Source organism: Rhinolophus sinicus, linkage group LG07 (genome assembly GCF_036562045.2).
Source record: "Rhinolophus sinicus isolate RSC01 linkage group LG07, ASM3656204v1, whole genome shotgun sequence".
NCBI lineage: Eukaryota > Metazoa > Chordata > Mammalia > Chiroptera > Rhinolophidae > Rhinolophus > Rhinolophus sinicus.
In genome coordinates, this window is record NC_133757.1 from 83,908,116 (window position 1) to 83,929,067 (window position 20,952).

General features: G+C 49.9%; 3 protein-coding genes across 6 annotated transcripts in view; 1 reads left to right on the plus strand and 2 right to left on the minus strand.

Moving 5' to 3' along the window:
- Positions 1-957: 957 nt before the first annotated feature.
- On the minus strand, positions 958-18,739 carry LG07H19orf38 (linkage group 07 C19orf38 homolog). Of its 2 annotated transcripts, XM_019744864.2 has the most exons (10): positions 17,259-17,392; positions 14,001-16,762; positions 13,200-13,515; positions 11,308-11,407; positions 9,941-10,246; positions 7,864-7,953; positions 7,163-7,190; positions 6,396-6,439; positions 5,161-5,198; positions 958-1,595 (listed from the first exon to the last, which is right to left on the minus strand). In XM_019744864.2, exons 4-10 carry the CDS (start codon positions 11,336-11,338, stop codon positions 1,446-1,448), a joined length of 687 nt encoding a protein of 228 aa, XP_019600423.2. In that variant the 5' UTR covers positions 11,339-11,407; positions 13,200-13,515; positions 14,001-16,762; positions 17,259-17,392; the 3' UTR covers positions 958-1,445. The 2 variants fall into 2 exon arrangements, with proteins under 2 accessions (XP_019600423.2, XP_019600424.2); XM_019744865.2 differs by lacking the exons at positions 13,200-13,515; positions 14,001-16,762; positions 17,259-17,392 and adding an exon at positions 18,615-18,739.
- On the plus strand, positions 17,628-20,671 carry TMED1 (transmembrane p24 trafficking protein 1). The gene is made up of 4 exons (XM_019744866.2): positions 17,628-17,939; positions 18,626-18,723; positions 18,857-19,040; positions 19,695-20,671. The coding sequence occupies exons 1-4, from the start codon at positions 17,760-17,762 to the stop codon at positions 19,911-19,913; spliced, it is 681 nt and encodes a 226-aa protein (XP_019600425.1). The 5' UTR covers positions 17,628-17,759; the 3' UTR covers positions 19,914-20,671.
- DNM2 (dynamin 2) overlaps positions 20,434-20,952 on the minus strand; it is a 79,775-nt gene continuing 79,256 nt past the window's right edge. For all 3 annotated transcript variants that reach the window (XM_074338180.1, XM_019744863.2, XM_019744854.2), the window contains one exon: positions 20,434-20,807. In XM_074338180.1, the coding sequence (XP_074194281.1) occupies positions 20,768-20,807 (40 nt within the window). In that variant the 3' untranslated portion in view covers positions 20,434-20,767. The remainder of the gene's footprint in view (positions 20,808-20,952) is intronic.

Sequence of the window (20,952 nt, forward strand, 5' to 3'; positions counted from 1 at the left end):
GCTCCCCTGCCCCTGGAACAGCAGGGGCGAGCCTGAAGCCCGACAACTCCGACACGCCCCTGAGACTGGGCTCCGCCCCCTGGTCCTGCAAGGCTTTGTGAGGCGGCTCGTTGAAGTGCGGAGTCCAGCTGCGACGGGGCCCCGCCCCTGTACCGGCCCTGCTCCCTCCCACTGGGCCTTGCTTTGTGAAGCATCGGCTCCTGGGGAGAACCAGAGTGAGGGGCGGGGCCAGGGCCTGGGACACGCCCCCAACCTGTGGCCCCACCCCCACCCCCAGCCCACCCTCCTGGAAAAGCAGTTCCAGGTGGGACTTGGTCTCTACACCGCACCTAAACCTCTTGGGAATGCTCCCTCCTGCAGCACTCCTCTCTTCCCCATCATCTCCATTCCCGTCCCACTGCGCTCCTTTCTCCCATCCTTGGCCCTTCACTGTCTTCACTGTCTCCTCCCCCACATTCTTGGACCCCCTCCCTCTGAGCCCATCACTTGTCCCCTTGCCTCCCCTAATTAACTCTCCCCCCAATGATGGCTGGCTAGTTGGTTCACCAGAACATGGCCAAGTGACCCTCTTCATACACACACGTATACACATCCATCTTCCCTCCAAGTACCCCCCTTCACTGCTCCAGGGCCCCATTCCCTTTTGGGGGAGCCAAAGAGGCTTGTGGATACTTTCCATCTCCTCAGCTCCCACCCTTCCCATACCTCCTCATTTACTACTCTTTTTTTCCTAATGTCCCTCTGCCCCCACACCCCATCATTCCACTTCCTGTACCCACCAGTTCTAGGACTTCAGCAGAGACTCCGTGGGGCACTGTCCCCTCCTTGTATCCCATGGGCCTCCCGACACACCACCCTGCCTGCAATTGAGGGGTACTCCCCTCACCCACCAGGCATCCATCTGCTGGACCCCAGAAGTCCCTGGCTTGAAGGATTATACTCCGTAGAGGCCTTGGGAACAGCTCAACACGTGCTATAATTAATAACTTAGGCATGCCAGCAAGGCAGACACACAGAACACACCCTCAAGTACCCTATGTTCCAAAAACCCAGTTGGGTTGGCCAAGGCAGGTGTGCCAAGGGAAGAGGAAACCAGAGGGCTGTGTGGAGAGCTCAGACCTCTTGTGGCCCAGCTGGGGGTCAGAAGGGATCCTAACATTTCCTTCCTTGGAGATCTGAGAAGCTGGGAATCCAGAGAGGCTTCCTGCATTCTGTCCAGCCTCTGGGCTAATGCCTGCACCCCCTCTCCCACTCCTGCTCCTCTGTGAAGAAGGTCCCAAAGCCAGGGGTCCCTTTGTCACTGTTCAGTTCCCTGAGAAAGCAGCAGCCAGAACCCCTCAAAGGAGCTGAAGGGACCTTGGGCCCCACGCAGCCCAGCCAGTTCAAATGAGAGAATGCTGAATGGAGGGCAGAGCACGCGAGAGAGGGGGACCCAATTCTCAGCCTCACTGGCAAGCCCGGAAGGTGCTGAATTCAGGGGGCTCAGGTGAAGATGATGTGGAGGTGGGCCTCTTCCGGGGCCCAAAGTTGCTGGGAGTCGCAGTGGAGCCTGAGAGAGCATCCAGGGTGGCTGTATCTCCTTCTGAAGTCATTTTCTTTGTCCATGGAAGAAAAATAGAGAGAACCAGGTGATTTGGGGTTTCAGGGTCTAGGTTTCCCCATGTTCTGAGCCTGAGACTCCCTAGTCCATCAGGTCTCATCTCATCCACATACACATACCCCACAGCTTCAGGGCGTTTATCTGCCTTCTGTCCTCCTGCCTTCCTCTCTGCTGAATAGGGGAACAGGCAGCTTGGGTTCAAATCCCAGGTCCAGCACTTCCTAATGGTACGACCACAGTCGAGTGATTTAACTCCTCTGTGCCCAGTTTCACCTTTTGCACAATGGAGAGACCGCTAATACCCCCTCCTGGGGTTGCTATAAAGCATAAAGGAATTAAATAGATCAAGCATCTGGCCTATCATAAGCATTAAACATTTGTTAAGTGAACACAGTTATTACTATTATCTCCAGCCCCTCCCGTTCTGGGCTTCCTCCACCTTGAAGGCTCCTCATCCCAAATGTTAGTCAAAAAGAGAGAAGTTTGCTAAAACTGAAGCCACTCCCAGTCCTGCTCCTCCCTAGCTAGGTGACCACAGTACAGCCCATAGACAGCTTCAGTCACCTTGTTAAAAAAAAAAAGTCAGCCGCACCCCTTAGGGTGTGACAAAGTCAATATCAGTGCAGTAGCACAGTATACTGGAGACCTAACAGCTGCTTCATTTTCATTTCAGCCAACAGCACAGCTTTCTAACACTTGTAAGAGAAACTAGAATTGAAAGCAAGGACTGGCATAGATACTTGCATACCCATTTTCATAGCAGCATTATTCACAATAGCCAAAAGGTGGAAGCAACCCAAGTGTCCATCAGTGGGTGACGGGATAAACAAAATGCGTATACATACAATGGAACACTATTCAGCTTTAAAAAGGAAGGAAATTCTGACACGAGTTAAAACATGAAAGAACATGAATGAACCTTGAAGACGTTATGCTAAATGAAATAAGCCAGACACAAAAGGATAAACATTGTATGGCATTATTTCTCTATAAAATGTCCAAAAAAGGCAAATCCCCAGAGACAGAAAGTAGAGTGGTGGTTGCTAAGGGCTGGGGGGAGGTAAGATTGAGAAGTTAATGTATAGTGGTGACAGTTTCAGTTTTTCCAAGATGCAGCCTGGAGATGGATGGTGATGATGGTTGCACAACGTGAATGTATTTAATGCCACAGAACTGCACACTTAAAAATGATAACAATGGTACATTTTGTTATGTATATTTTCCACACTTCTAAAAAAGAAACTAGAAAAGATCACTAGAATTTACAACTAAGGAAAAGAAGCACCGTGCAGTGTGTCTAGCATGCTCCCATTTGTGTTTAAAAGGGTGAGCATACACATTTGCTATTTTCACCTTTGCTTGCATTTTCCAAGAAGCTCCTAACAATGGTTAGTCACTATGTGTGGGCAGAGAGGGAGACCAGTGGGTGGAGAAGGGTTAAGTGATAGAAGAAAATACTACTGTATATATAACTTTGACATATGGATGTATTTCCCAAAAATTTTTAATTAAAAAAAAATATGGGCAGTCAGTTGGCTCAGTTGGTTAGAGCACAGTGCTCATAACACCAAGGTTGCCAGTTCAATTCCCACATGGGCCAGTGAACTGCACCCTCCACGACTAGATTGAAACAACTACTTGACTTGGAGCTGATGGGTCCCGGAAAAACACACTGTTCCCCAATAAATAAATATAAACATATTATTTATATATATATATACTATGTAAAATATTATTAATGTATATTATATATATAAGAACAAAAATACTGAGAAATAAGTTGTTTTTCTGTTTTTCATTGTTTCATTTTAAATATCTTTGTAAAAAAAGAAAAATCACCAGGCTAGTGCCTTAAGCCTCGTGGCTTCTCACGGAAAATTTTAGAACTTGCCCTGCCTGCTGGCTTTTTCTTAACAGTTCAGGATTTGTTCCCTGAGCAGACCTCTGAGGGCTGAACAGACTGGCGCCAAGCTCCTTCCTTGCCACCACCTGTTTACTAGTGACTGGGGGGTCAGTTTAAACTTCCCTGCTTCTTGCTCCAGAACTCCAGACTCACGTCTCCATCTGCTCTTGGTCATCACCGGGTGAGGTGGCCAGTCCCTTGTCCCTCCAAGCCTGCCCCTCCCTAGAACTCCTCCACGCCCCCTCCTTCTCCCTCAGCCCGCTTATCGAATCCAAAATAAGTGCCGTGTTTCCCATCCGCAGAATCTACCTGATCTGCATCTGTTGCTTCTTCCACCTCCGCTGCCAATACGCTGGATCAAACCACTTCACGTACCCGGCCCATTACGTCCACACTCTCCAAATCTCTCCTTCCAGCAGCCGCAAGAGGGCGCCTGTGAGCACCTGCCTAGGTTACCCTCCTCTGCTCTGAACCCTCCATGGCTCCCACCTCACTTTGGGGTAAAAGTTAAAGTTCTCCGCGGGCGTCCTCAACTCCCCACTTCGTTCCATCCCAGTTATATGGGCCGGGCCAAGAACGTGTCCTGAGCTTGGATCAATCTTCCATAGCTACCTCCTGTTTGCCGCCCATCTCTGAGACATCTTGGATCTTCTAAGTGAGAAATGAGCTTCCTGGTCACTCCTAGCCCGTGTACTATCATCTGTCTCCCCCCACAGAATTAAGAAGCTCTGAGGGAGTGCGGCTTCGTCCTGTTCTTGTCCAGACACCTAGGAAGGGTGTGTTGACCAATCCCATCCTCCCCCCGCCTCCACCCCCACCCCCACCCCCACTTCCCATCACGGTGCCTCAAGCTGACTAACTCTACCCCAGATGCCCTGACAGCAGTCCTAAGGCGTCCACTTGTCCAAATGGGACCTCTGAGGCCACCTCAAGTGGGACCACCTGCTCCCCAGACCTGTACCTCTCTCTGTGTGGAGAGGAGCAGCTGAACATTTTCTTGATCCATGGTGTTCCATGGCTTAGATGTCTCTAATTTAGTTTAAACAAAAAATAGTAATAAAGTACAAAGACCAAGGCCACCCCAAGATTCAGCTATGCAGAGGAGTCCTATAGACCCAGGTTCAAATCCCAGCCCGTGTGATCTGGGGGAGCAACACCCCTTGATAAGCAGTGTGTGTGCAGTGAGAGACCTTCCCCACTAAAATGGAAATGCACAACTGGGACATTTAAGCTGAAGTCCCAGAAACTGAACGCAAAATTACGCTTTTATTTATACCAAGAGGGGACCACAGTGTGCATCAGATTGTCACAAGGCTCCATGACCCCCAAAAACTACCAGGCCACCCTGAGTCCCCTCTGTCACCATTCTGAGGGGTTGGCCCAACTGAATGCAAAGGCAGTGCTGACCCTGACAGCAAGCACCCCCACAGCTCTGCCCATCGCCACATGAAGGCCTGGACATGGCTGCCTCCGATACCCCAGGATTTCTCAGAGCCAACTCTGAGCTCACAAACAAATCCCTGCTCAGTGATTCTGGGCTTTTTCCAGGCCCCTGAAACTCAGAGAGAGCAGGTGGACCAAACCCGGTGGTGGCCCCCACCTCCCTGGGGTTAAGACAATCAGCAGAAAACAGGGACTAAGAAATGAAATGACTTACGGTCGAGATGGCAAACAGGGAGTTATCGAAGGACATGTCTGAAAGATAAAGAGAGAGGAAAACCAGGACTGGAGCCAGTTTAAATAACCTGCTCCGTGTCCTCCCCCCAAAGCCACAGGCTCAATGTCAACCCAGAGGAAGGGATGGGATCCATCTCCCAGAATCCTCTTTGTTCCCTTCCAGCCCATTCTGCAGGGTGAACCGTTCACAGCTGCAAATTCACAGCTGCAAATTCACAGCTGCAAATTGCATCGTGTCCCTCTCCTGCTCCAAGCCTTCCTTCAGCAGCCTCTCACTGCCCTCCAGAAAATGGGTGCCTCATCTCAACTCCCACTTTCTGGAACACCTTTCAGCTCCTCCCCCCACCCACAGTTTCTCCCCAAAGTGCCTCATGCATGTCTCTGCTTAAACATCATTTTTGGGGGGAATCACCCGCCTAGCCCCAGACAGGTCTGGCAGGCCATAGGCTGTTTTCCCACTGGAATGTGGGCAGAGACCACCTCTGTCTTGGTCATCGACAGAGCTCCCCCAGATCTCAACACACAATAGGTGCTCAACAAAGGTATGGGGCAGTGAAACAAGTAGAGAGAACGGAGTTTCTCTGTTAGGGCCTCTTCCTGAGCATCGCACATCACAGTCTGGCTGCCCCTCGCCCCCTGGTGGAAGCCGGCAGAACGACATGTTTGGACCACAAGTAGGGCTCCATTTAAGGACGGCGCCAGGCACTGTGAAAGCACCCGGCTGCCCTGGTGGACAACACAGACTCAGTCTGTCCCCGTGGAGCTGACAGTCCCGCGATGGAGGCGTATATTACATACACAACAAGCAATGATTACTTGATTGTGTTTTACTGAGGTGTAAGAATGACACGGTGCCTGCCCAGCAGCCGCCAGAGGGCGGCATGGTTACTAAGTGGAAAGTGCAGATCCTGTCTAGGGAGTCAGGGGAGGCTTCCTGGAGGAGGTGATCTTCAGACTGAGACCAGAGGGATGAAGAGTGCTCTAGGCAGAAGGCAGAGTGTGTGAAATGCCTGAAGATGGGGCAAGGAGAGAAGATGAGAGGTGAAACCTGGGGGAGGAGGTGAGTAGGAAAGGGGAAGGGTGTATTCTTGACCCTAAGGAAAGTCATCAGCCCTAGAAGAGGTTCAGTAGTAAATAGTGAGGCCTGATGGCATTTGGAGGCACCCCCCACCTGGGGGTGGAGGGCGGGTACAGGAGGGAGAAGGAAACACAGACCTGTGGTGGTGAAGTTGATCTGGGCCCAGCAGGATTCTTGCTCTCTGCAAAGGGATTCAGGAGACAGTGATGACTCACCCATCTCAGGCAGGAGGCTTGTTCCAAGGCCCTCAACTTGACCTTCACTCCCCACCCACTCTCATACTCTCGTATCCTCTGTGAATCCTATCAGACGGAAATTCTCTTGCAGGAGCCCCACAAGCCTGATGAAGTCATGATTAGATCTTGGGGCTGCTGCTAGCTCTCTGCCACCAGGCAGCAGGGTGTCCTGGCCGTAGGAGAAACTAAGTCCAGGACCAGATGGGACACCCTAATGTCGAGGAACCAGGGCATCAAAGTGGGCACTGCACAACCCCAGGGGACACCACTCGCCTCACCTCACTATCAATTTCTAGAGTGACTAGACCCTTTGGAGGTAAGCGGAAGGCTCAGCTACTTGCTCCCTGTGTGACTGAGTGCTGTGTTTCAGTCTCCTTGTCTGTAAAATGGGACTATTCATAATGCCTGCTTCCAGGGCTGCTATGAAGATAGTGGGAGCTCCAGTTTCAGAGTCTCCTAGCACAGTGCCCCACACACCAGTTCTTATCAAAAGGCCCTCCCATCTGAGGGCACTGTTTGGAGTGGAGCTGTCACCCAACCAGGGAAGTGCCCTTATGTTGCCAGGACCTGGCCAGCTTTCAGCATCCCTAACACCCATCAGGAACTCCCGCCCCTGATTAGTTCTTTCCCCCAAACCACCCTCTGAGGGTCTCCAGAGATGGTCTCACCTTTTCTTCTGCAATTTTTTAACTTTCACTGGGGACAAAAAATAAATAAGCATTTGTTAGATTTTGGTCCTGGGTGCATCCTGGTTGCAAGTTTCTAAAAGCCAAGAAACCAAAAGCCCCTCTCAGACATTTCTGACCCAGCCTTGCTTTCTCCACTGGCAAATTTGCTACTCAACAGGAGAGTTACTGCAAACATTTATTTTCCCCAACTACATGAGTAATGTTTGTTGCTAAATACTTGAAATAAGGTGCAAGCATGTAAAAAAAAATTTTTTTTTCCCCCTCCAAAATTTTTTTTTAATATTAATTTTAGTGGGTGCCAAGGGCAGGGTAGGGAGATGGGGAGTTAGTGTTTAATGGGGACAGAATTTCAGTTTTGGGAGATGAAAGAGTCCTGGAGATGGATGATGGTCATGGTTGCATAAGAGTGTAAACGTGCTCAATGCCACTGATGTGGACACTTAAAAAGAGTTAAAATGATAAGTTTTATATTATGTATATTTTACCACAATAATATATATAAATTTCCCCTGCCCAGCACCAATGTTGTATTTCTGGAGGGTTCTTCACTGCTAAGTGTTGGAGTAAGACCTCCTCAACTCCATGCTCCTAAAAAATAAGTGTGAGTGGGAGTGCATTCACATGTTCCAGGGGTGGCACATTGAAGCCGGTGGACCACGCTTTCTTTGCTGACTGGTTACCTTTCCTGATCACCATGGCAATGGCCACCAGTCCAGCAAGGAGGAAGGCTCCAGCCAGGCTCAAGGAGAATGGCAGGATCCATGTGGTCGCTAGAGGAAAACGGAAAAAGAGAGAGTGGTCAGGTCATAGAGTTGTGACAGGGAGGAGGGATACCTGTCATTCCTGCAGGTTATCTTGGGGGAGCCATCCTACCTCCCAAAAACCCCAACTATGTGGCTTGGATGTAGCTGGACCCTAGAGACAGCAAACCTTGTGTTTAGCCAAGTAGCATAGTCGCTCTACTGGTCATCGTGAATGATTCTCAGGGATGGGCATGTGACCCAAGCTGAGCCAATGAGAGCTAATTCTGGGACTTTGGATAGACCACTGGGAAGAGAGGTTTACTCCTCTGGCCAGTATTACAAAGCTGGTAGGATATATACTTCTGGAGCTGCTGGGCACGATTTTACCACCATGAGAGGTAGGGCTTGCCTGAGAATAAGACACAGGAGAAAGCAGAATTGAGAGGTGGTAAATGAGTCCTGACACCTTTGGGCACCTGGATCCAGCCATGCCTGAAGTCAGATCGTGAACTGACTTCAGTTCAGTGAACCAACAAATCCACTTCTGTTGCTGAAGCCAGTTTCTATCAAGTTTTCAGTTACTTGCAGCCTGAAGAGGCCTGCTGGGTTCAGTCTGGATATCAGGGGGTCAGAGGACATCCACCCCAGCCTCACAGTGGACCCTGAGGCCCACGCAGAGGTCAGCCGCAAAAGCAATGAAGCCCCAGCTTGAGTTTCCTTCTCTGCAAAGGATTTGGGTCCCTTCCCTGGAGAGAGAAGGGATCTCTCAGAGCAGCCGGGAGCAGATGCCCTGACCCCAGTGGAGGTCAGGAGCTAAGCCAGGAGGGGGGAGGAGAGACACACACTTGGTATTCTCACAGTGTTAGCCCTTGTTCATTCATTCATCTGGGGCAGGAGTGGAGTTATAACCTCCCCACGCTGAGACCACAGTACCAAGGTGATAGAAGGGGGCCTTTGACATTGGAACTCAAGGCCAGAAAAGACACAGAGACTGTTCTGTCATCACAACATGTGAGCCTCTGCTGGCAACAAAGTTCTCTTTGCAGCTAGAAAGTCCCAGCTGATGGTGAAGCACAGGCTCCACCTGGAGGCTCCTCCATCCCTCCCACTCCTGGATCCAGAGCCCACCCTCCTCCTCATCCTGGAAAGACCACAGAAACACAGCAGTCTTCCCAGGACTCTGTTCCACTCAGATAACAAGCCAGAGTCTCTGCTGTAGCCACAGGCCCTGCACAATCCTTTTGGCCATATCCCTGCTTTCGTCTCTCCACTTTCTTCCATGCTCACTAGGCTTCAGCCAAGGGCGCCTCCATGTTCCTCAAATACACCAGGTGCACTCCAGCCTCAGGGGTTTTGCACAGCCTGTTCCTTCTACCTGGAACCCTCCTACCCCAAACACCCATGTGGCTGGCTCCTTATCATTTAGGTCTTTGTTCAAAAATCACCTCCTCAGAGAGGGCTTCCCTGGTCACTCTCCTCTGTACTTAAAATGACACTCTTCACCAGGCTGTACTTCATCCTTGGCACTTTACTTGCCCCGTGCCGGCAGGTTGTATATTTATTGGACTCCTTGTTTATCGTCTGTTCCCATCCCGTCACAATGTCAGCTACAAGAGGGCAGGGACATTGTTTCTTTTACTGCTGAAACTGCACTGCTAAGGACAGTGCCTGGCACACAGACACACAAATTTATGTGGCCAGGAGCCGGGGAGTAGCAGAGCATGGAGGTTTAATGCCTGGGGTTTGGAGGCCAGTGGAACCCCAGCTGTGCCTCCTGCTAGCAGTATGACTTGGGAAGTCCCTTCATCTCTTGTGCCTTGGTTTCCTTATCTGCAAAATGGGAAGAATCATTGTACCCATCGCATGAGGATTAAAGAAAAGGTGAGTAAGTCCTGGCAAGTTGGAAGCCTGGCTCATCCTGTGATGACTTCCACGCAGAGGGAATGGCACATGGAAAGGCTTGGCAGTGAGAAAATGGAGCCCCGGGCAGTGAACGCCAATGGGTGGGTCTTACCTGGGAAGGAGACATTCACGGGCTCACTGCGGTCTGACAGCTGAGGTTTCCTGTGCTCGCCTAGCACACCGTACTGGCAGTAGAATGTTCCTCCCGCAGCCTCCCTGCTGCCACTTAGGTTGAAGGTGACCCCAAGCTGGTCTGCAGGGGCCTGCAGGAACTGGACCATATTCTCCTCTTGGTACAGCGTAAAATTGGCCCCTGGGAAGCCCCTGGGGGCCATGCATTTAATGTAGATGGGGTCCTCCTGGCTGCTGGGGTGTGGGGGTACCAGTAGGATGGATGGCGCTGGGATTGCCATGGAGCCTGCAATGCAGAATAAGGGAGGGTGGGTGGGTGGGTAGCTAGAGCAGAGGCCAACCTGGCTGTGTCCTTGGGCAGGTGGCTCGCCCTCTCTGGGCCTCGGTTTTTATGTCCTACTGGAGGCTAGTCATCCCACCCCCACTGCGGTGTTGAGGAAATCGAGTGCCTAGCATGTGGTGAGGGGTCACTGCTTTTGAGCCATGTTATTATAGCAACAATGGTTGTTACACAGCGATGCAGTTACACTCTTGTTACTTCAATCAACAGCACTGACTATATGCCAGGCCCCGTTTTAGGTGCTGGGGACAGAGCAGTGAGTGTAACAGACAGGCAGGCAGACAGACATGCCCACCTCAGGGAGCTGAAGTTCTCAAGGAGAGAAGGAATGCTACTCAGCACATCAGAGTAATAAGGCTGCGTTAGCTGGGGTGGCCGCGCAGGGCTTCCCTGAAGAGGTGACATAGAAAGAGCTGGGGAAAAGCATTCAGGCAGAGGGAACAGCATGGGCAAAGGCTGGGAGACTGACAGGGGCTTGGGGTGTTCCAGGAGGCCAGGGTGGCTGGAGGGGATGAGTAGGGAGAGAGCGGGAGGGGAGGACAGAGGGCTTCTGTCTTGCTTCCCAGGCTGTGGTGAGGAATATGGATTTCCGAGTTCGGTTTTCTGCAGGAGGGACCAATGTCTCCCCAGCTGCACAAGTCTCCTGAGCAGCGTGTCTGGCTCAGGTGAGGGCTACACAAGCCCTCCCTTGTCCCCCAGCAGATCTCCCGTTGCCCTGGCCTTGGAGGCCTCAGGGGCCCAGCAGGCTGAGTCATAGGGCATGGCCCCACTGTCTCCAGCGGGGTGCTGTTTCTGATATCCGTGATGTGGGGGTAATGAGGAGCCCAATAAGAGAAAGCCATGCTCCTGGGGCATTTCCAAGGCTCTAGGGCAAATCTGTCAGGGCTCAGCCTTCTCCAACATCTGGGGAGGGCAGCCCCGCACTGGTTTCTGCCCCCAGAGCAGAGGCCAGGTGGGTGGGCATCAGGGGGAGCGGTGTCGGGGTGGTGCAGGGGTGGCAGGCTCACCAGCTGCAAAGAGCAGGACAGTCCAGGGCATAGCTCCTCCTGCGTTTGGCCGAGCAATCTGGCTGAGGCCAGCGCAGCCCACAGCTTGCCACAACTCCTCCTGTGAGGCCAGAGAAGGGAAAGGAGAAGCTGGGCTAATTTGAGTCGAGTGTTTCGTCACTGGCAGGAAGTTGCACACACACTAGGGTGCTGAAAGGGACTCTCTCCTCTCCCCACCCCTTCCATGGACACACAGAAGACCCTGGCATCTCTCCGTGCCTTGGTGGCCATGGTTCTGCTGATAGGAGGGACAAACAGATGAGATGGTTGGGGGTGTGTATATATTTTTCCTAACCCTGAGAGGACTGCTGGAAATGAAGGACAAGGGCCGTGGACTGTTTGGGAAACTGACTCATGCCCAAGACACACTGCAACCCAACCAGTGCCAAAGTTCATACACACGTTGGGCAGAGGTGGTTAGGCATGGTGGTTAGAGCTTGGCCTCTGTGACCTCAGGCAAGACATGGTCTTTCTTTGAAGCCTCATCTTGCTGCTCTGTAGAATGGGGCTAAAATAAGCAGACAGAAGATCCAAAGAACTCATGGTATGAAGTGCAATGCCTAGTGGGGTGTGAGCCCTCCCAATGTGAAGCCACAGGAAAGAAAAGCCTCAGGAGCTTCACCAGCCAGGAGAAATACTAGTTCCAGAACTGAGGTGATGATATACTTTGCAGGATAAATTGCCTCCCATTTACAGAAACTTCCAAAGGTCTCTCTGACCAGTAGGTTTGCTTAGGTCTCTAAACATTTCTATTCACATCAAGCAGGTCCACCTGGAGGTTTACACCCAGGAAGGACGCAAGTGTGTGGTCACCAATCACCAAAAAGGGCATAAGAGTAGCCTTTTTTCTTTGGACACACAAAGCTCATCCAACCTCAGGGCCTTTGCACATGCTGTCTCCCATGCCTGAGATACAACTCTATCACCCTGATCAAATCTCACTTTTCCTTCAAGTCTCAGCTTAAATACCGCGTTTCCCCAAAAATAAGACATAGCTGGACCATCAGCTCTAATGCATCTTTTGGAGCAAAAAGTAATGTAAGACCCGGTCTTATATAATTATAAGACCGGATAATATAATAGCAGTCTTGTATTAATTTTTGCTCCAAAAGATGCATTAGAGCTGATGGTCCAGCTAGGTCTTATTTTCGGGGAAACACGGTATTACATCTGGGAAATCTTCCCAGATCCTTCTGAACTTAGAAAAAAAAACCTTGCTAAAATCTCCCATAGTGCCTTGTAATTTTATTTTCTTGCAATTAGCATGCTTGTTATTTCCAAGGAATTTGTCCATTTCATCTAAGTTGTCAAAATGTACTGGTATAGAGCTGTTCATAGTCCCTTGATATCCTTTTAATGTCTGTAGGGTCTGTAGTGATATTCCTTCTTTCATGCCTGTTGATAATGTGTTTCTCTCTCTTTTTTCTTGCTTTGTCTTACTATGCGTTAATCACTTTTATTAATCTTTTCAAAGTAGCAACTTTCAACTTTGTTGTTTTTCCTCAATTTCCAATTTTCCATTTCTTTGCTTTTTGGTCTTTATTTTTTCTTTCTTCTATTTATCTTGTGTCTAATTGGCTCTTCTTTTATTACCTTCTTAAGATGGAAGCTTGGTTTTAAACCTTTATATTTTAAACCTTTTAATATTTATATTTTAAACCTTTATATTGCATTTAAAGCTATACACTTCCATCTCAGCACTGCTTTAACTACATCTAACATTTTGATATATTGTGCTTCATTATCATTGTTAGAAAGGTTATCTTATTTCCCTTGAGAATTTTTCTGACCCATTTTCATTTAGAAGGTGCGTTGCTTAATTTATAAATATTTGGGCTTTTTTGATAACTTACTGTTAGTGGTTTTTTAATTTAATTCCTTTGTGGTCAGAGAATATGCTCCATATAATTTCAATCCTTTGAAATGCATTGATTTTTTTAATGGCCCAGCATATCTTGATCCAAATTCTATGTGCAGTTGTTTGATATATTCTATAAATGTCAATTAGATTAGGTCAAGGTGGTTCACAGAACATGCTTGAATGTATTGAATTCATCCAGCGCTCTTCCTCCAGAGGCACAGGGCTGGGGTCCTTGCTGTCTCCTGCAGTTTCCCAATGCCTACCAGTGCTTGGCACACAGTGAACCATAAATATCTCGATTGTGTGACCTGAAAGCCAAAAAACATTCATTCAGTCTATTTTTGTGGTCCTATCCTATGGGTGTAGAAGACAGAGTTGAGATTCCTTCCAGATTTCTGACTCCAAAAGCCTGGAGGAGGGGCATTCTAGGTAGAGGGAATAATTTATGTAAAGGGCTTTAGATATATGTAAAGACTTCATCTTGAGAGCATTTAGTATGGTGCAGGAATCTGTAACCTGGAATTCTGAGTTCAGAAAAACATCGATTTATGCCTGTATTGGTCAGCTCTCACACTGCTGTCACCCTTAAGAGGGACAACTGAGGAGTCATGGGCAGGGTAAAGGGAAATCAACAATGGATGGTGACTCCTGGGGGCCTGGGGGCTGTTACCAGCTCAGGCCAAAGTTGCTGGGGAGGAAGCAGTCCTGGCATTTGGAGAAAGCTGGGATTGTAGGCCTTGGTAGAGATACAGACCAACAGGGTGGGAGCCAGGGGATATATACCTAGACTTACCTCTCCTCCAGGCCTCAGATCTCCTGCCAGGGCTGAACCCAAGTGGCCAGGTTGATCCAGTGTATAGAGATCACCCTCCTGGGGAACGGAGTGGTGCAGGGAAGGGTGAGCAGCTCTGGTGTGGGGTACACAATGACTGCTGAGCACATACTGTTGGAATATTTGGTTATAATCTCGGGGGATCCCTGAACTTCAGAAGCCAGTCTGCAAACTCCCCATTATTGTAAGAACCCTAGGCTAAGATTCTAGGCCAATACTACAAAAGGACCTTACATGATGTGGCCTCTGCTGACAGCTCCCATCTCTTCTCTGGTTACTCTTCTCACCTTCATCACCCCCTCACCTCCTTTCTGTCCCTGGAGCCCTCTGAGTACTTTCTGACCTCAGGGCACTGTTCTCTCTCCTCGCTTTCTCCTGTCCTTTCTACTTCCAGTCTGAGTGTCAATGCCACCTCCTCAGGGAAGCCTTCTCTGACTCCATCCAGGCCATATGAGCCATACCACCTACAACCCAGCATTGACTTAGTGCCTGTGACTACCTGAAATCATCTTAGTGGAGTGACACTAGCATGATAGCTCCACAAGGACACGGACAGTGTCTGTTTGATTCACAATGTCAGACCTCAGTAAATATTTGTTAAATAATGGGGGGAGGGGAAGAGTTTTTGTTTTTGTTTAATTGAAGGAAATAAGAATCACCCATTCAGAGCCCAGATGTCAGTGAAAATGAAGGAGTCATTAGCTCCAAGTCCCTCCAGAAACACTGACAAATCAAGCAAAAACAGTCAGAATCAATTTTATCTGAACTCTGGAAAAGAGCCAAAGGTTTATGCCAACCAAGCAAATGCTCATCTGGGAAAAAGGCAATGTGAACATGGCAGGGAAGCTTTGTGGTGATTTCCCTTTCTCTCATCTCCTTTCCCAGCATGGTGGGTCTCGAAGATAGCAGCCTGTGCCCCCAATATGGGGCCCTGATCCCTCCTTCCTGAGGGAGCAGAGCAGCCCTCTTTCTCATAGTATTGTTTGTCTGTTCTGACATGTCTGGAAGCTACCTTCAGCACTGACTCCATATACTTGTCTGTTTAATTCAGAATGCACTCCTAGAAAATGCTGTAAGGCAAAGGGAGACCCACAGCCACCTGGGCAAAAGATTACAATTGAGGACAATGATAGACATGCCAAAAGCTGGGAGGAAAAGCTGGGGTGAGAGTTGCTTTGGGTAATTAGAGCCTTCAAAAGTACCCATATATATTGGGGAACTTAGAAAGCAACATGCATGCCTGGAGCAAAACAAATCCTCAGAAAAGACTTGAGAAGACAAGCTTTCACTTCTGGCGGATCTCTAGGTTCAGCACAAACAGGAAGCGAAGGTTAAGGCAGAGCTGAAAAATGCTCTGGTGAAGAGTTGAAGGAATGCTTCATAGGTCTGCAGAGTGGGAGAGGTTTTTCATTGTTTCTTTTTCTTCCTTTTTCTCTCCATAATATATAAATAACTCTTATAACTTAACAGCAAAAAGACAACCTGATTTAAAAATGGATGAAAGACTTGAACAGACAGTTCTCCAAAGAAGATATACAAATGGCCAACAAGCACATGAAAAGATGCTCAATATCATTACGGAAACGCAAATCAAAACCACAATGAGATACCACTTTACACCCATTAGGATGGCTATAATAAAAATAAAATAGAAAATAAAAAGTGTTGATGAAGATGTGGAGAAACTGAAACCCTCCATACATCGTTGGTGGGAATGTAAAATGGTGCCGCTATTGTGGAACAGTTTGGCAGTGCCTCAAAACATTAAACACAGAATTACCATATGATCTAGGAATCCCACTCCTAGGGACATACGCTAAGGAATTGAAAGCAGATACTCAAACAAATACACATGCATGCATGATCATAGCAGCATCATTCACAATGGCCAAAACGTAGAAACAATTCAAATGTCCATTAACACATAGATGAACGGATAAACAAATGGTGGTATACCCATACAATGGAATATTCAGCCATAAAAAAGAATTAGATACTGATATATGCTATGATGATAAATCTTGAAAACATTATCTAAGTGAAATTAGCCAGTCACAAATGATCATATTCCACTTACATAAAATATCCAGCATCAAGAAATCCATAAAGGGAGATTGGCTGTTGCCAGAAACTGGGGTAAGTGGGGGAATGAGGAATAACTGCTTAATGAGTACAGGGTTTCCTCTTGGGATGATGAAAGTGTTTTGAAATAGGTAGCAGTGGTAATTGCACATTGTGAATGTACTAAATGCTACTGAGTTATTCACATTAAAAGGGTTAATTTTATGTAATGTGAATTTCACCTAATTAAGAAAAATCCATTAAAAAAAAAATCACCCATTCTCCACAACTACTTCAAAACGTCCAAGCAGAGTCTGAACAACAGAAAAACTTTAAGTTCCACAAACATGACTGAACATAAACTTTGACATTTAAAAGTGGCGTTATGTTCCCCAAGTTCTCCAAGTACAGGAAGGAGCTAACAGCCACCAGCTGTATTTGAAGAGTAACTGTCACCACCTGTCAACTTCTCCCAGGCCTATCTTTTTTTAAAAGACTCAAAATTTCTGTCTAAACATTTTTTCTTATATTTAGACAGAATCAACCAGCAGAGTCCATTTCTCCAATGACTTCTTTGCTTATCTGTCTGCTTCCCAGAGGAAGGTCGCCTCCAAATCCTCTAAGCCAGACTGAGGGACAGGTTAAATGGTTGGATGATAAACCTGGAATATAACAGATAATATTTACTGAGCGCCTATAACGTGCCAAGCACTGAAAAAGCATTATCTCAATCATCACAACAGTCCAATTAAGTAGGCCTAGTATCACCCCTATTTTACAGATGAGTAAATTGAGGCACAGTTGGGTGACTGCTTCAAGTAAAGGGTGGGGCATGGTTTGAACTAGGGAACCAGGCTCCCAGGCCCACTTTTCACCTTTTCTCTGCTGACTCTAAGCACCTGGGCTATTCTTCCCCTGGGCCACTTCAGTCACCCTATTTACCTGCCGGCCCCTCCCTGAGTTTGAGACCCTTGGGGTGCCGGGTGGGCCCACGCCCCTCTATTGACTGCAAGGAAAACCAAGCGCTACGGGCCAGCTCTCATCTCACTAAATTCGCATCATTTCCAACCAGAGAATGATGGTTCTAAGGAGCAAAGATAATGAGGGGTTGGATTCCAATTTGGGGAACACGCTTACAGAACAGGGGAAACATGATACCCGGTTAATATTGGAAAAGGCTCTGCCCGGCCCCAGCTGAGTCTTTTTATACACGAGCCCTACGGGTCGCGTACAGGGACGCTTCCTGCCTCTCTTTTGGCCGGGCTCCATAGTCCGGATCGCCCAGCTGTCCGGACCCGAGGCGTATTCTGGGAAAACCGCAGGGCTGTGCCTTAATAGAAGGACCCGGCCGCCTCCACTTTAGTTGTCTTAAGGTTTGCCTGAGAAGAACGCATCATTATGGTACTTATTTATTTTTCCATCACTAGCAATTGAGACTAGAAGTGGAGGCTTTTCAGAAAAACGTCTCTAAAAGGTTTAACTTTTCCGAGAGCATCAGGGATTCATTCGGGCAGCTACACTCTCAGAGGTAATTCACTCCCGACTCCGCTGGTTTCGGACAACGAGAAGGGGCTGCCAATGAGCTCCGCCGAGTAGCAGAGGGGCAGGGCTAGCCCTTAAAGGAGCCGCTACCCGTTAGCAGACCGGAGGGTGACCCGGATGATGGCGGCCGGCGCGGCCCTAGCCTTGGCCTTGTGGCTACTACCGTCAGTAGGGGTGGGAGGTGCAGGACCCCCACCAATCCAGGACGGCGAGTTCACGTTCCTGCTGCCTGCAGGAAGGAAGCAGTGTTTCTACCAGTCCGCGCCGGCCAACGCAAGCCTCGAGACCGAGTACCAGGTAGAGGGGTCCCGGGCGGGCCAGCGAGTAGAGCTAGGGGAGGGGGCGTGGCCAAGCAGCTGCGGCGAGGCTTGCATTAAAGAGGGAAGGAGGAGGAGCCCCTACGTTAGGAACACGGGGGCGGAGCCCGGGACAGCGAGACGGAGAGGGTGGGGACAGCGCGTGGGAGCGGAAGGGGTGGGAGTAATGGAAGGCGGGGCTAGAGTGAGACGCCCCCTCGGGGCGGGGCCATAGGGAAGAAGAGAGGAGCCCTTCAGGGGATCGGACCCTCGCGGGTGGGCGTAGCCAAAGGGTTGTGTAAGATTGAGTTGGTGGAGTGACCAGGATTCGCTACGAGAAAGGGCGCGGTTTTTCTCCGGGATTGGGCTGAAGGCTGGACCCTGTGGTTTTATGTGGGGCGTGGCCAAGTACGGAGTGTGGCCAGGTAAACGTCGATCAAGGACTCCCGACGGGGTCGTGACCAGATGAAAGAGCCGATCCCAAAGCTGTCCTATCAGTGGGGGCGGAGCCAAAGCAAGGGGCGCGGCCCGAAGGACGGGTAGGGACAGGACCAGGTTGCAGGTGTAGGTGTCAGCACTCAGGTAGGCCCCTGGTGGTCTGTATGGGTCTGTGCGGATTGTTCAGCCCTGGCCTTCTCTGACCAGTGCCCTTAGCCTAGCCCTATACCCATCTTACCTGCCCCCCAGGTGATAGGAGGTGCTGGGCTGGATGTGGATTTCACGCTGGAGAGCCCTCAGGGAGTGCTGCTGGTCAGTGAGTCCCGCAAGGCAGATGGGGTGCACACGTGAGTTAAGTCCTGCTGCCTGCTGGGGTTCGGTTACAGCCCTGCCCCTCCCAGCGGCCTCGGGTTACCGACCTGACTGTTCACAAAGTCCAGCAGGCCGGCCATTCAGGGTCATGTCTGTCTGTCTGCCCAGGGTGGAGCCCACTGAGGCCGGGGACTACAAGCTGTGCTTTGACAACTCCTTCAGCACAATCTCCGAGAAGTTGGTGTTCTTCGAACTCATCTTTGACAGCCTGCAGGATGATGAGGAGGTTGAAGGCTGGGTAGAGGCAGTGGAGCCCGAAGAGATGTTGGATGTCAAGATGGAGGACATCAAGGTGTGCCCAGGCTGAGCTGGGGCCACCTCTCCCAGATCTCTGGCATTGGACAGCAGTATACCCCTACCCTCCCACCTTGGCTGGGGTCCTCCTTGACCTGACCCAGTCTCCTCTAGTAGTGGTGTTCCCAACTATGTTATATTAACAGTAGCACCTCAGTTAAAAGTAGCACATTTCTAGGTTAAACCCTGTTTTAAGGGCTTAAATAACTGATTAAATCTCCATAACCATCCTAAGAAGTAGGTAATGTACTTAATCACCCATTTTATTGAGGCACAGGATGGCTAAGTAACTGTCCTAAGGCCACACAGCTAGCAACTGGCCGAGCCAGTATTTGAATCCAGGCAGTCTGGCTTCAGCAACTGTGCTTTAACCACTAGTAAATACATTCTTTACACTTACTTAAGCATTCAGTTCTCATAGCAATCCTGAGGAGCGAATTGAGGCCCAGAGAGGGTAATTAACTTGCTCATGGTCACACAGCCAGTGAATGGCAGAATGATGATTTAGACTCAGGCAGGTAGCCTGGTCAGAGTCTGTGCTCTCAGCTCTCTTCCCCTTTGCAACATGGACTCACCCCATTCCCTCCAGTTTTATCGGTCTCTGCTCCTCAAAGGACTGAGGCCTGACTCTGCTCCTCCCTATGCCCCACAGGAGTCTATCGAGACCATGAGGACGCGGCTAGAGCGCAGCATCCAGATGCTGACACTGCTGCGAGCCTTTGAGGCACGTGACCGCAACCTGCAGGAAGGCAATCTGGAGCGGGTCAACTTCTGGTCAGCTGTGAACGTGGCTGTGTTGCTGCTGGTGGCCGTGCTACAGGTCTGCACACTTAAGCGCTTCTTCCAGGACAAGCGCCCCGTGCCTACATAGCCCCTGCCCCTGATGAAGTACAGGGAAAAGGAATGGCAGCACGGTGCATGCGTGTGAGACTTGGAGGTCCCTTCCTGAACTTAGTTTCCTACGGAATTCGGAAGGCTGTGTAGTCCTGGCCTGAAGTGGGGCCCATATGCGTGTCTTGTCTTCTGGGCCGGAAATACTAGCCGGCTTGCAGGCATGGGCCATCCAGAATGGGTGGCTCAGCGGTTGCACCTGCTTTCCTGGAAATTATGCACAGGGGGGATTGTAGCACTTGAATGCAACCCTGGGATTTTTCTGGCCCCACCTGTCCCCTACTGTAAATGTGCCTTAGCCTGAGCCTTTCAGTTGCACCAGCACTGTCTGGTGCAGGAACGGGCCCAGGAAGCAAACTTCCCCTTCCCTTCCCCACTGGCCCTAGGAGCCAGGTGGTGGTGGGAGGGGTCTGGCGGCTCATGAGACCCTATGCCTTCCTCTCCTTGCTGCTCAACCTGAAGCCTGTTGCTGCTGCTGGGAAGGAGACGAGACTGCAGTGTTCTTGCCAGGACAGTCACTTTATTAACAGGAAGGGGCCCAGCCCCTCGGCCCAGCAGGGGTGGGTGTGAGGTCTGGTAACAGAATTCCAGGAGAGGGGCCTGCAAGACCACCCGCCCCTCCCAATCTCCCTGAAGGGGCCCCGACAGGGTTGAAAGGTAGCCCAGCCTGCACAGGAGCCTCACAGAACAAAGGGTAGTCTGCCTGGGGACTGGAGCCAATAAATTATGATCATAAAATCACAGAGCCTGGTGATTGGGGCTCAGGGAAACCAGCTGGGACAGACCTGCCCCCAAGGGGGCAGCCAGGCAGGCGGGAGAGGTCTCCCACGAAGCTCAGAAGAAGGGTCTGGCGGGAGCCGATGGAGGTGGTCGCCTGGGCATAAGAGAAAAATCAGAAAGCAAAGTTTAACTGTGTCATCGGCTGGGCCAGGCCTGGGGCCCTGAGAGGGGGAAGTGCTCAGGACTGCAGGGTAGAGAGGGGGCCTGACCACTGCAGTTTGGGGTGGCGGGCCAGGATC